At 57.7% G+C, this 11,249-nt stretch overlaps 1 protein-coding gene across 1 annotated transcript; it reads left to right on the top strand.

The window, feature by feature from the left end:
- The first annotated feature begins 586 nt into the window (after window positions 1-586).
- PPP1R1B (protein phosphatase 1 regulatory inhibitor subunit 1B) lies at window positions 587-10,899 on the top strand. The gene is made up of 7 exons (XM_008012861.3): window positions 587-1,323; window positions 3,033-3,093; window positions 3,396-3,418; window positions 3,826-3,901; window positions 7,656-7,859; window positions 9,873-9,992; window positions 10,082-10,899. The coding sequence occupies exons 1-7, from the start codon at window positions 1,243-1,245 to the stop codon at window positions 10,129-10,131; spliced, it is 615 nt and encodes a 204-aa protein (XP_008011052.1). The 5' UTR covers window positions 587-1,242; the 3' UTR covers window positions 10,132-10,899.
- Window positions 10,900-11,249: the final 350 nt, after the last annotated feature.

The raw sequence follows: 11,249 nt of genomic DNA, 5'->3' as shown, positions 1-11,249 counted from the left end.
AGCCACGTGAATCCAGGGTACATCATGGCAGGGCGCATTCCCCTTCTCCCTCACAGGAGCGCTCACACATTCACAACCTCATACCCCCAGCAATTGCACGGCGGGAGCTGTGGATACAGTCCCCCACTCCCTGCAAGCTGGCACACGCCTGCCCATCACCTTGACAGCCTCTGACATCCTCCCCGACACCCACACCCTCCCCCGCACACACGCAGTCCTCCCACATCCTGCCACTCACACCTGCATCTTTGACACTGTGACACACTTACACACACACCACACCGACCCCCCAACACACACTCCCAGGCTATGGGCACCAAAGGGCCCCGGCACTCCCCTGCACACTCTCCCTGCCATGATGACTGACACGTGTCCTCCCACACACAACTCGGTCACACTCGCTGCCTTTCCAGGACACCCCCATTCACAGCGTGACAGGCTGGTACTCTCCCCACGACCTCACAGGCCTCCCTGAAATTCCCAGTGCCAGGACCACGAAGGGGTTAAAGCCAGAGTCCTGCCTCCCCGCTGCCCCTCTCCCCCTCCCTCCCCCTTTATCCTCTCTGCTGGACTCCATCAATAATGCAGCTTCAAGTTCTGGGGAGACCGCAGGGGGCCCCCCAGCCGGCTCCCCCGGCCTTGGCTCTAACTCCCACCCTCCTCCCAGCCCCAGGAGAACACGATTCTCCATGCTCATTGGCCAGTTTCCTCTAAGCCCTCCCTCCGAGCACCCGGGCGCCAGTCCCAGGCGGAGGGGACGGGCTGGGGACCCCAAAGCTGGGACCGGAGGGGTGAGCCTGGCAGAGGCAGCGACACACGCGGAGAGGAGGAGAGGCTGAGGGAGGGAGGTGGAGAAGGGCGCGAGAGGCAGAGAGAGGAGACACGCAGAGACACTCAGGAGGGGAGAGACACCGAGACGCAGAGACACTCCGGAGGGGAGAGACACCGAGACGCAGAGACACCCAGGCCGGGGAGTGCGAGGGAGCGAGGCACAGACCCGGCTCAGCGAGCGCGGGGGGCGAGCCCAGAGTCCCGAGAGCCTGGGGGCGCGCCCAGCCCGGGCGCCGACCCTCCTCCCGCTCCGCGCCCTCCCCTCGGCGGGCGCGGTATTTTTATCCGTGAGCGAACAGCCCTCCTCCTCCTCCCGCCGCACAGCCCGCCACCTGCGCGGGGGAGCCCAGCACAGACCGCCGCCGGGACCCCGAGTCGCGCTTCCCAGCCCCGCCGCCCACCCCGCGTGCCATGGACCCCAAGGACCGCAAGAAGATCCAGTTCTCGGTTCCCGCGCCCCCTAGCCAGCTCGACCCCCGCCAGGTGGAGATGGTAAGCGGCCAGCGCCCCACTCTAGCAGTGTCCCCGACACACCCCGCGGGGCTTCTTCGCACTCGCAGGGAGCTGCCCCGGCCGGACTGGCCTGGGGGTGGGGGGGCAAGGGGAGCCGGGCTCTGCCTCGGTCAGGACTGGGTGCGGGGCCGCGTGTGAAGTTAGCTGGAGACTCGTGCAACTTTTTCCCGCGGCTTCGGTCCTAATCCCGGGGCCAGAGAGTTCCCGGCAGTGAGGCTGGGGGTGCGGGGGTGGGGGGACAGGCCGATTCCAGACCGTCCGGGAGTGGGGCGTCCTTTGGTCCCAGCACAGTCCCCAAAGGGTAGTCAGTCTAATAGGCTACCACCGGGACCGCTCGCCTGGCTCCAGCCCAGAGCTGGTCAGATGTGAGCAGCGGCGGACACTGATCTCGCCACCCAGGGCGAGAGTGTGAGGTTGCCACCGGGTGACCCCACTGCCCTGTCCCTCTCTAGTCCCGTGTGCGTGCCTGGGCTGGGGTCGCCAGAACCTTGCTCTGACCTCCTGCTGTCAGGCCCCAGAGCCCCAACCCCAAGGAGGGACAGGTGACAAGTCATCACAAAGCCAGACGTCTTCCTACAGACTACTGAGTCCTCCCGAGAGCCTTCTTGGGGGCTGAGGGGCTTCCAAAGGTTGGGGGGTGCTGTGACAGAGGGCTCCACTTCCCATCCCTAGTGGAGCAGGGGTCACTTGTTGCTGAGATGCAGCTGGCTCCCCACCGAGCAGTGAGGAGGGGGCCAAGTCATTGTGGGGGGAGATAGAGGGCAGGGGGTACAGTCCTGGGCCTAAGCAGCTTTGGGTTGGGTGGGTGTTGTGGGGAGCTTGGCAGGGGAGGTGGCAGTTTCAGCTTAACTCACCTGGTTCTCTTTGTGCATTTCCCTGGAGCTCAACAGGGACCTAATTAACTGACAGTTGGTCTGATTGCCAAGCTGAGGGGTGGGGGGTCAGTTGCTGGGAGTGCTCAGCACCCGCCTCCCCCCAATTCAGCTTGGCTCACGTAGCAAGGAGGGCAACTTTTCACTTCTCACAAGGACTGGGTGAAGAGTTCTGCAGCTTTACAGAGACTGGCAGAGAAGCCCAAACCCAGGCCCCCAGAGAGGTCCCCCCCAGGCCTCTGTGGGTCCCTGAGCCTCAGCTGTGGGGGATGCCTGCAGTGCCCTGGCTCGGTCTCCTTCTGAAAAGCTGGATCCAGCTTGTTTGGAGCCCTTGAACTGACCTTAGGTGGGCAGGGCCACGTGGGTGCCATGACCCGTGGGGCATCTTCCCCAGGGCCCAGCCCTGGCAGCTGCAGCTGTAGCCAGCTTTGGTCTGATGTTTTCCGAGGTCTGATGTTTTCAGAAACTGGGGAGAGGAAGGGCCTTGGTGGGAGAAGACAGGAAGGGAAATGTCTGTTCTGGAGTAGCCATGGAGTGGGAAAGGCATGGCCTGGGAGTCAGTGACTGGGGTTTTTCTTGTCCTTTGGACTTGGTGTGCTGTGTGGCCTTGAGCACACTGCCAAACCTCTCTGAGCCCTGCTTTTTCACCTCTATAAAATGAGGGGGTTAGGTGAGCTACAGAGTTCCTTTTGGCTCTGACAGACTTTGATTCAAAGGTTCTCCAGGGACTCCAAAGCACTGTTTGTTCCCTGCTATCTGGGGTGGGGTGGGGGGCCGCAGGTGTCTATCTTGTCACCCCTCCCTCCTTCTCCTTAGATCCGGCGCAGGAGACCAACGCCTGCCATGCTGTTCCGGCTCTCAGAGCACTCCTCACCAGGTAGGCCCCTCCCTGCCCACTTAGCCCCTGTCCCACCCTAGCTCTGATGCCTTCCTAGGGGCCCTGCCGAAGTTCCACGAACAGGAGTCAGAGCGGGAGACTGGGGAGTGGATAAGGTCTGGGAACCCAACTCTATTGGCTTTATTTATTGACATGACACCTCCCAGCCTCAGAAGGGAGAGGGCACACTTTCCCTGTCCCAAGAGATTGAGACCCTGGGGAAAATAACTCGGATTCTTTATCTCTCTTCCTCTTCCTCCTCACTCGGTTCCGGTTTGGTTGGCTTTGGTGGCCTTCCTCAGAGGAGGAAGCCTCCCCCCACCAGGTGAGTTTCCTGGGGCAGCTGGAAGGAAGGATACCTGGGCCCTTTGGGGTGGGGTGGACCAGTGCCTGCAGTGACAACCAACCAGTATGGGGTGCCACCCAAGAGGACACATTAGCATATCAATGGGCAGTCCTCTGAGAGTGCCTCATGCCAGGTGCCACCAGCAGATCCTCCTCTGCTCAGACTCAGGGTGGAACCTCCAGGACCTAGAATCCTGCCCTAAACCAGGCCATGGCTTATGGGGGCCCTCCCAAAGCCACAGGGTGGGGAGGCTCAGCCTAGGTGCAGGACCCATTAGCAGAGGCGAAATCAGTCCACTTGGGTGGCCATGGGTGGGATGGAATGGAGGGAGGGTGAAGGGAAGGGGCCTCTGCTGAGCCCCTTTAACCTGGCACTTCCCCTGGCAGAGAGCCTCAGGAGAGGGGCACCATCTCAAGTCGAAGAGACCCAACCCCTGTGCCTACACACCACCTTCGCTGAAAGGTACTATCCCCCCACCGACCTTCCTGGCTGTCCCCTTGATCTCTGGAACTGGGCAGACGCTAGGGGAGCTTTTGTCAGTGGGGAGGGATTTTTTTGGCCACACATAGCCTTCTGTCAGTGTGGCGCAACAACCCCACGTAAAGACCAATTTTTTCTCAGTCTGGCCTCGCAAAACACAGGAGCCCCGAGGCTGCAATGGGCAGCTGTGGGCCTTAACATCGGGTTGTGGGCTTGAAAGAAAAGAGATGGCTGGCCTAAGACAACAGCAGGCATCCGTGTGGAAGGGACTCCACCTGCAGCTCCTCTTCACCAGCCTGTGCTGGACCACATCCCACCCCTGCTCATCCAGGGCGCCTTCTCCTGTGGGCTTTACCCCAGGCCTCCCCTCCCATTTGCATCTCATTTGCACAGATCTGCACACTGGTCTCCTCTTTCCTGCTTCCCTTTCTCCATAGAAAAGCAAGCCATTCCTTTTGCACACACTTACTGAACACCTAGTATATGCCAGGCCGAGTTGGTGGGCACTGGGCAGATTTGGTCCCTGCCTTTGCCTCAAAGGGTCAGGGAGGGGCCAGGAAAGGTGGCTCACACCCGAAATTCCAGCATTTTGGGGGGCCAAGACAGGAGGACTGCTTGAGCCTAGGAGTTCGAGACCAGCCTGGGCAATACAGTGAGATCCCCATCTCTATGAAAAATTTAAAAAGCGAGCTAAGTGGGTCAGGCGCGGTGGCTCACGCCTGTAATCCCAGCACTTTGAGAGGCCGAGGTGGGCAGATCACCTGAGGTTGGGAGTTTGAGACCAGCCTGACCAACATGGAGACACCCCGTCTCTATTAAAAATACAAAATTAGCTGGGCGTGGTGGCACATTCCTGTAATCCCAGCTGCTCGGGAGACTGAGGCAGGAGAGTCACTTGAACCTGGGAGGCAGAGGTTGCAGTGAGCCGAGATTGTGCCATTGCACTCCAGTCTTGGCAAAAAGAGCAAAACTCTGTCTCAAGAAAAAAAAAAAAAAGTGAGCTAAGTATAGAGGTGCGCACCTGTAGTCCCAGATACTTGGGAGGCTGAGGCACGAGGACTGCTTGATCCCAGAAGTTTGAGGCTGCAGTGAGCTATGATCGCACTACTGTGCTCCAGCCTGGGCTACAGAGTGAGATCCTGTCTCAGGAAAAAATAATAATTTAAAAAAAGGGTCAAGGAAGGTACACAAAGATGTTTAAGCTTGGATTTGAAGGATCATAGGAATTTAACAGGCAGTCAAGGGCATCCCAGGTCCAGGAAGACGGAAGAAGGTGTGCAAAGAAAAGGAGATGCGAGTCAGAGGGGTACTTTTGGGCCAACCTGGAAGAGGCTTGGTTTCTAGTCAGGGAGCTGGGGAGATAGACCTGAAGGAGATAGGAGGCCCTTTCCCTGATTAAGCCCTGATGCCTACCAACCCCCACCTCAACTCCTGCCTGGGGCTCTTCCTGCCCAGCCAGCCCCATCCGGAAGTTGGGAGGGAGAGCTACTGGAAGAGTATGCTGGGAGCTGCTTCGGTGGAGGGTTTAATAAGTTCCCAGCACCAGCCAAGGTCAACAGGTGTACCTGTCAGCCCACTTGCCAGGGTTGGGAACAGAGAGGACAGGCTGGGAAGGGAGGAGAGAAGGGAAGGGGTTATTTCACTTTCCCCAGTACAGGAAAACGAAAGGTCAGAGCTGCAGCAAGTGGGCAGTGTGGCTCAGCACCCGGAAGGACCTCCCCACCTAGAGGGGTGTGTGGAAGGGCCCCAAAGCAGGCATGAGAGAGAAAGTGGCATCTTCTCAGGAGAGAATTTAAGAAATCCCTCTCCCTCCCACCTTAGGCTGGGCAGGGAGAGGCTGGTTGGATGTGAGGGGAAGACCTGGCTCTTGACTACCAGCATGGAGGAACAGGCCGGGATGAAGATGTTAGGGCCAGGGTGCTACCATGCACCATGCAGTGGCCAAAAATGTGCACCCCCCCCCCCAACTGCCCCTTTAGACCACATCTTAGGAGAGTCCAGGTGAGTAGAGGCAGGGAAGGGATCAACAGCTGGGAGGCCAGTCTGGGGCTAGGCTGGGGACCTTCAAGCTGAAAAAGGGAGACTTGGGATGGGGGGAGTTCAGACTCCCACAGAGTGGGGCAGAGAAGGGGACAGCCTGGAAGGAGTGATGGGGAGACCCCAGAGAGCCCAGGAGGCATGAGGGATGTGGGGGAGGCGAGGGAGGCTCACGGGGCACCAGCGCAGGTGCTGCACACACCTTCTCTTGTCACTGTGGCTCACGAAGTGAACTCTCCTCCCCCGCTGGGGGAGAAGGAAGCTGCCTGGGCTGCCACCTGCTCTCCTGCCTTACCTCCCCCCACAGCCCTCATGGATCCTTCTCTACTAGGAGGGTACTGTTTTGTAGGCTTCGGTCCCTTTGTGGGCAAGGGAAGGTGCCTGGCAGGGTTGGGGCTTGTCAGGGAAGAATTGAGGGCCCTGGAGAGAGGACCCAGCACTAAGTCTTGGCTTGAGGAGTTGTACTCCAAGGTCGGAGCTCTCACACTTGGCTCAAAATGAAGCTCTGCTTCGTCCCCAAGGTCAGGGCAGGGTGATTTATTGTGCTTTTATTGCCTGGATAGCTTGCCCAGAGCCAGCAGGAGGTACTGGGCTGGGAGCTGGGGGCTGGGTGGGGCAGCACAAAGCACCCTCTGTGCCTGTCCCCGAGTTGGCAGGAGCATGGCACCCTGCTCACTGTGCCAGAGGTTTCCAGCCTGGCGCTACCCCCCTGGGCCTTCTGAGGGGAGGGGCCACTGGCGGACCAAGAAGAAGCTGCAGCAACTCCCCATCCCCCCACCCCCAGCCCCTCCTCAGCAAATTGTCTGTGGCCTGTGAACTTTGTGTCCCATATGCTCTAAGATCCCGCCACCTCCTGCAGCCTCTCCTCAGTGGCCCCTCAACCTCTGCCATCCCCCAGAACCCCTGGCCCTGGCCCCTTTCTCTAACCCCTTGCTCCTTTCCATCTTTTGGAAACTTCTTTCCAGCTGCACACACTGTTCTCTTCCCAGCCCTATCTGAGCAGGTCTTTGGAGGCTGGGGGGTTGCTTTCTAGGTCACCGCAGAGGGAGCTGGGAACCTGGGGATGTGGGTCAAGATTGTGGGGGCCGCATCTGAGCACGCCGCATCCCCAGGCACAGACTGCACTGGCTGCAGACTATTATGTCCTCAGCCTCAGAATTGTTCTGTCCCTTGGAGCCTGGGGCAGGAGTATGTGGATTGGCATCTATGACTGGGCAGTGCCAGGGAGTGGGGACTATGCACCGCATGGGAGATAGGATCAGGGTAAGCAGTGAGCCCTCAGCAGGCCCTGTGCCTTTTGCCTGGGCTTGAAGCTGGGAGATACTGTCTCCAGTACTGGGTACTCGGCAAATCAAGCTCTCCAGCCAGGGAATGTTAAGCTGCTGCTGTGCCCGCCTGGTCTTGCCCAGCCTGGTGCCCTATGGTGTGGGGGAGCTGCGTGGTGGCAGCCTCCTGGGGGCTAGCATCTTGGGACAGCTTGAGAGCCAAACATGATCAAATCTACCCCTGGCTGCCTCTGCCCTGGTCTGACCCCCATCAGGCTGACCTGTAACCTTTGGCCTTTGAACTTGGGCCCCTGAGGGGGTATTCTCTGCCCCAGGCCTATGGGAAGGAGGCTGGGGGCTGGGCCACACACTATCTCCAGATCCATGGGCTGTGTCTGGCTGACCCTTGCCTTCCTGGGTCCCCTCTGGGCCAGCTGTGCAGCGCATTGCTGAGTCTCACCTACAGTCTATCAGCAATTTGAATGAGAACCAGGCCTCAGAGGAGGAGGATGAGCTGGGGGAGCTTCGGGAGCTGGGTTATCCAAGAGAGGAAGACGAGGAGGAAGAGGAGGAGGATGAAGAAGAGGAGGAAGAAGAGGACAGCCAGGCTGAAGTCCTGAAGGTCATCAGGCAGTCTGGTAAGCTGAAGTGCCTGTGACATGTGGGTTAGGTGTGGGTCCTCCTTGAGTATATGGGGACGTCCCCTTCTAATTTAGTGTCTCACACACGCAAACTGTAGTGACACCACAGGGGCCTCCCTGTCTTCTCGCTCCATGGGGTGCCTCACACTCAGTCCTACCTGAGACATGGGCTTCCTCCATCCTTGGCTCAGTCCCTCTCCCAATCTGGTTTTCCCTAATAATTCCTCTCTTCCCTGGGAATTAAGGCCCAGGCCGTTTGGGGTTTGAGGCTAGAGCCAAAAAAGGACTTCCCACCTATGGTAGTAAGGGGGTGCGAGGACATTCAGGGATGGAGGACCAAGAGAGTCCAACACCCCCGTCACCTGCATTTTTGAACCTAGGATGTGGTCTCTGCTGGGATGCAGAGGGCTGCCTGATTTACTTGCCCACTCCAGGACTGTTAGATCTGTTTCTCCTCTTTTTCCTTCCGAGGATGGAGTGGGAGGGTGCCCTCTAGTGTCTAGATGTAGAATTTAAAATTCAAGAACCAATCCTGTCTCCTGCATCTCCAGCCTCAGCTGCCTGGGAGAGGGGCCAGGGAGGGGCCTAATACCTGTAACAGAAGGCCTCTAAGCCAGATGTTCCAGATCCAAAACACTCCACAAAAGGTCCCAGGCTGGATGTGGTGGCTCACACCTGTAATCCCAGCACTTTGGAAGGCTGAGGCAGGCAGATCATGAGGTCAGGAGATCGAGACCATCCTGGCTAACATAGTGTAACCCTATCTCTACTAGAAATATAAAAAATTAGCTGGCGTGGTGGCACGTGCCTGTAATTCCAGCTACTTGGGAGGCTGAGGCAGGAGAATCACTTGAACCAGGGAGGCGGAGGTTGCAGTGAGCCGAGATCGTGCCACTGCACTCTAGCCTGGGCGACAGAGCGAGACTCCGTCTCAAAAAAAAAAAAAAAAAAAAAAAGTCCCAAGGCCCAGAGATTTTCTAGGCAGGAAGATTTCACCCCTTTCCATGGTTGTTTCTTCCATGCCTGGCCATGGAAGGCTGTGCCACATCTGTCCCTCCTCGGGTACATTAAACTGTTTAGTCTCATTATTTATGGGAATACTGAAGAGTCAACCACCCCTACTAGAAGCTGTCAGCTCTTTCACACAAACAAAAGGTCTTGGGCCTCCTGCCTGCCTATCTGGCAGTAAGGGCATTGGCCATGGGGGCAAAAGCTATTGCTGGGCTTCAGGCCCTTTGTGGGCAAGAGACAGCTGGAAGAGCTGAATCAGTTCCTACTGAGACCCCTCCAAAACAGTGGAAGAGGGGTGAGAGGAGACTGTTCCCTCAGGAAAAGCAGCAGGTGGCTGGGCGCAGTGGCTCATGCCTGTAATCCCAGCACTTTGGGATGCCAAGGCCAGCGGATCACTTGAGGTCTGGAGTTCAAGACCAGTCCGGCCAACATGGTGAAACCCCATCTGTAATAAAAATTCAAAAATTAGCCAGGCACGGTGGCACACACCTGTAATCCCAGCTGCTTGGGAGGCTGAGGCAGGAGAATCCCCTGAACCTGGGAGGTGGAGGTTGCAGGGAGCTGAGATCGCACCACTGCACTCCAGCCCGGGCAACAGAGTGAGACTCCATCTCAAAAACAAAAACAAACAAACAAACAAACAAACAAAAGCGGCAGGGCACTGGCTCAAATGACAGCCCTATGATGGAGCAATATAAACCACCACAACTCCTAGTGGCTCCTGGGTGCTGGCGCTGGGCTGGGAAAGGTATTCACTATTACATCCTGTTTAAAGTAACCTACACAATTTCCCCCTATTTCCTTCAGAAAGGTACTAACTGACTTATGTAAGCCATATGGCTAGTCGCTGGGAGAGCTGTTCTAGCCCAGTGCTCTCTCCATGCTGCCATGATGCCCCTGGAAAGCTTAACCTCAGCCATCAGAGACTTAGCTCACACTCCAGGACAGCCAGATGGATATCCGGAGCCTGTGTTCTTATCTCCTCTTTCCCATCCCCAGCTGGGCAAAAGACAACCTGTGGCCAGGGTCTGGAGGGGCCCTGGGAGCGCCCACCCCCTCTGGATGAGCCCGAGAGAGATGGAAGCTCTGAGGACCAAGTGGAAGACCCAGCACTAAGTGGTAAGGCTTGGGAGTGTGGAATGAGGAGGCGGGGCTGGGATCTTGGTGGATGGGGCCAGGCCCTGAGTGCCTCTCTGCTTGCCTTTCAGAGCCTGGGGAGGAACCTCAGCGCCCTTCCCTCTCTGAGCCTGGCACATAAGCACCCAGCCTGCATCTCCCAGGAGGAAGTGGAGGGGACATCGCTGTTCCCCAGAAACCCACTCTATCCTCACCCTGTTTTGTGCCCTTCCCCTCGCCTGCTAGGGCTGCGGCTTCTGACTTCTAGAAGACTAAGGCTGGTCTGTGTTTGCTTGTTTGCCCACCTTTGGCTGATGCCCAGAGAACCTGGGCACTTGCTGCCTGATGCCTACCCCTGCCAGTCATTCCTCCACTCACCCAGTGGGAGGTGGGATGTGAGACAGCGTGCACTGGAAAATCCAGAAAACCAGGAACAGGGATTTGCCCTTCACAATTCTCCCCAGATCCTCTCCCCTGGACACAGGAGACCCACAGGGCAGGACCCTAAGATCTGGGGAAAGGAGGTCCTGAGAACCTTGAGGTACCCTTAGATCCTTTTTCATCCACTCTCCTATGGAGGATTCCGAGTCACCAGTTCTCTCACCGGCTTCTACCAGGGTCCAGGACTAAGGCGTTTTTCTCCACAGCCTCAACATTTTGGGAGTCTTCCCTTAATCACCTTGCTCCTCTTGGGTGCCTGGAAGATGGACTGGCAGAGACTTCTTTGTTGCGTTTTGTGCTTTGATGCCAGGAATGCCGCCTAGTATATATCCCCAGTGGGGCACATGGTAGGGGGCACCAGGTTTTCCTTGTCCCCCAGTTGCTCTGCCCCCTTCCCCTTTTTCCCTGACTCCAGGCCTGAACCTCTCCCGTGCTGTAATAAATCTTTGTAAATAACTGTGCTGAGACTCCTCTTTCAGGGGAATCGGGAGGAAAAGGGAGGTAATGGGGCATCCTCATAGGGAAGGCCGGTGGTCAACCAAAGGTTAGGGTTTTGACCCTACTGTCCAATCCTCTAGTCTCGAGTCTTTCTGGCAGACAGCAGGCTCGGGGCACTCACAGGAAGAACCACAGAACTTCTGGCTCCTGCTTGGGATAGGTGAAGGAGGCAGGTGGGGTGGGTGGGGTGGGGAAGTCCTTCTCGAGTAACTGGATTCCTCCAAAGATTCCCCCATCCCCACAGGGCTCCCCTCGGGAAATTCTCCTTTTTCCCTCAGAGCCAGGCCTGTGGGGCCTAATAACTACGGCCCCGGTGTTCTT

Source organism: Chlorocebus sabaeus, chromosome 16, assembly GCF_047675955.1.
Source record: "Chlorocebus sabaeus isolate Y175 chromosome 16, mChlSab1.0.hap1, whole genome shotgun sequence".
Lineage (NCBI taxonomy): Eukaryota > Metazoa > Chordata > Mammalia > Primates > Cercopithecidae > Chlorocebus > Chlorocebus sabaeus.
This window is presented reverse-complemented; position numbering and strand designations above follow the sequence as displayed.

Bases quoted from the DNA above. Each gene is read 5' to 3' on its own strand.
- PPP1R1B (XM_008012861.3), top strand. From the start codon at position 1,243: ATGGACCCCAAGGACCGCAAGAAGATCCAGTTCTCGGTTCCCGCGCCC. The intron at 1,324-3,032 runs GTAAGCGGCCAG...CCTTCTCCTTAG, and splicing joins ACCCCCGCCAGGTGGAGATG to ATCCGGCGCAGGAGACCAAC. The intron at 3,419-3,825 runs GTGAGTTTCCTG...TTCCCCTGGCAG, and splicing joins AGGAAGCCTCCCCCCACCAG to AGAGCCTCAGGAGAGGGGCA.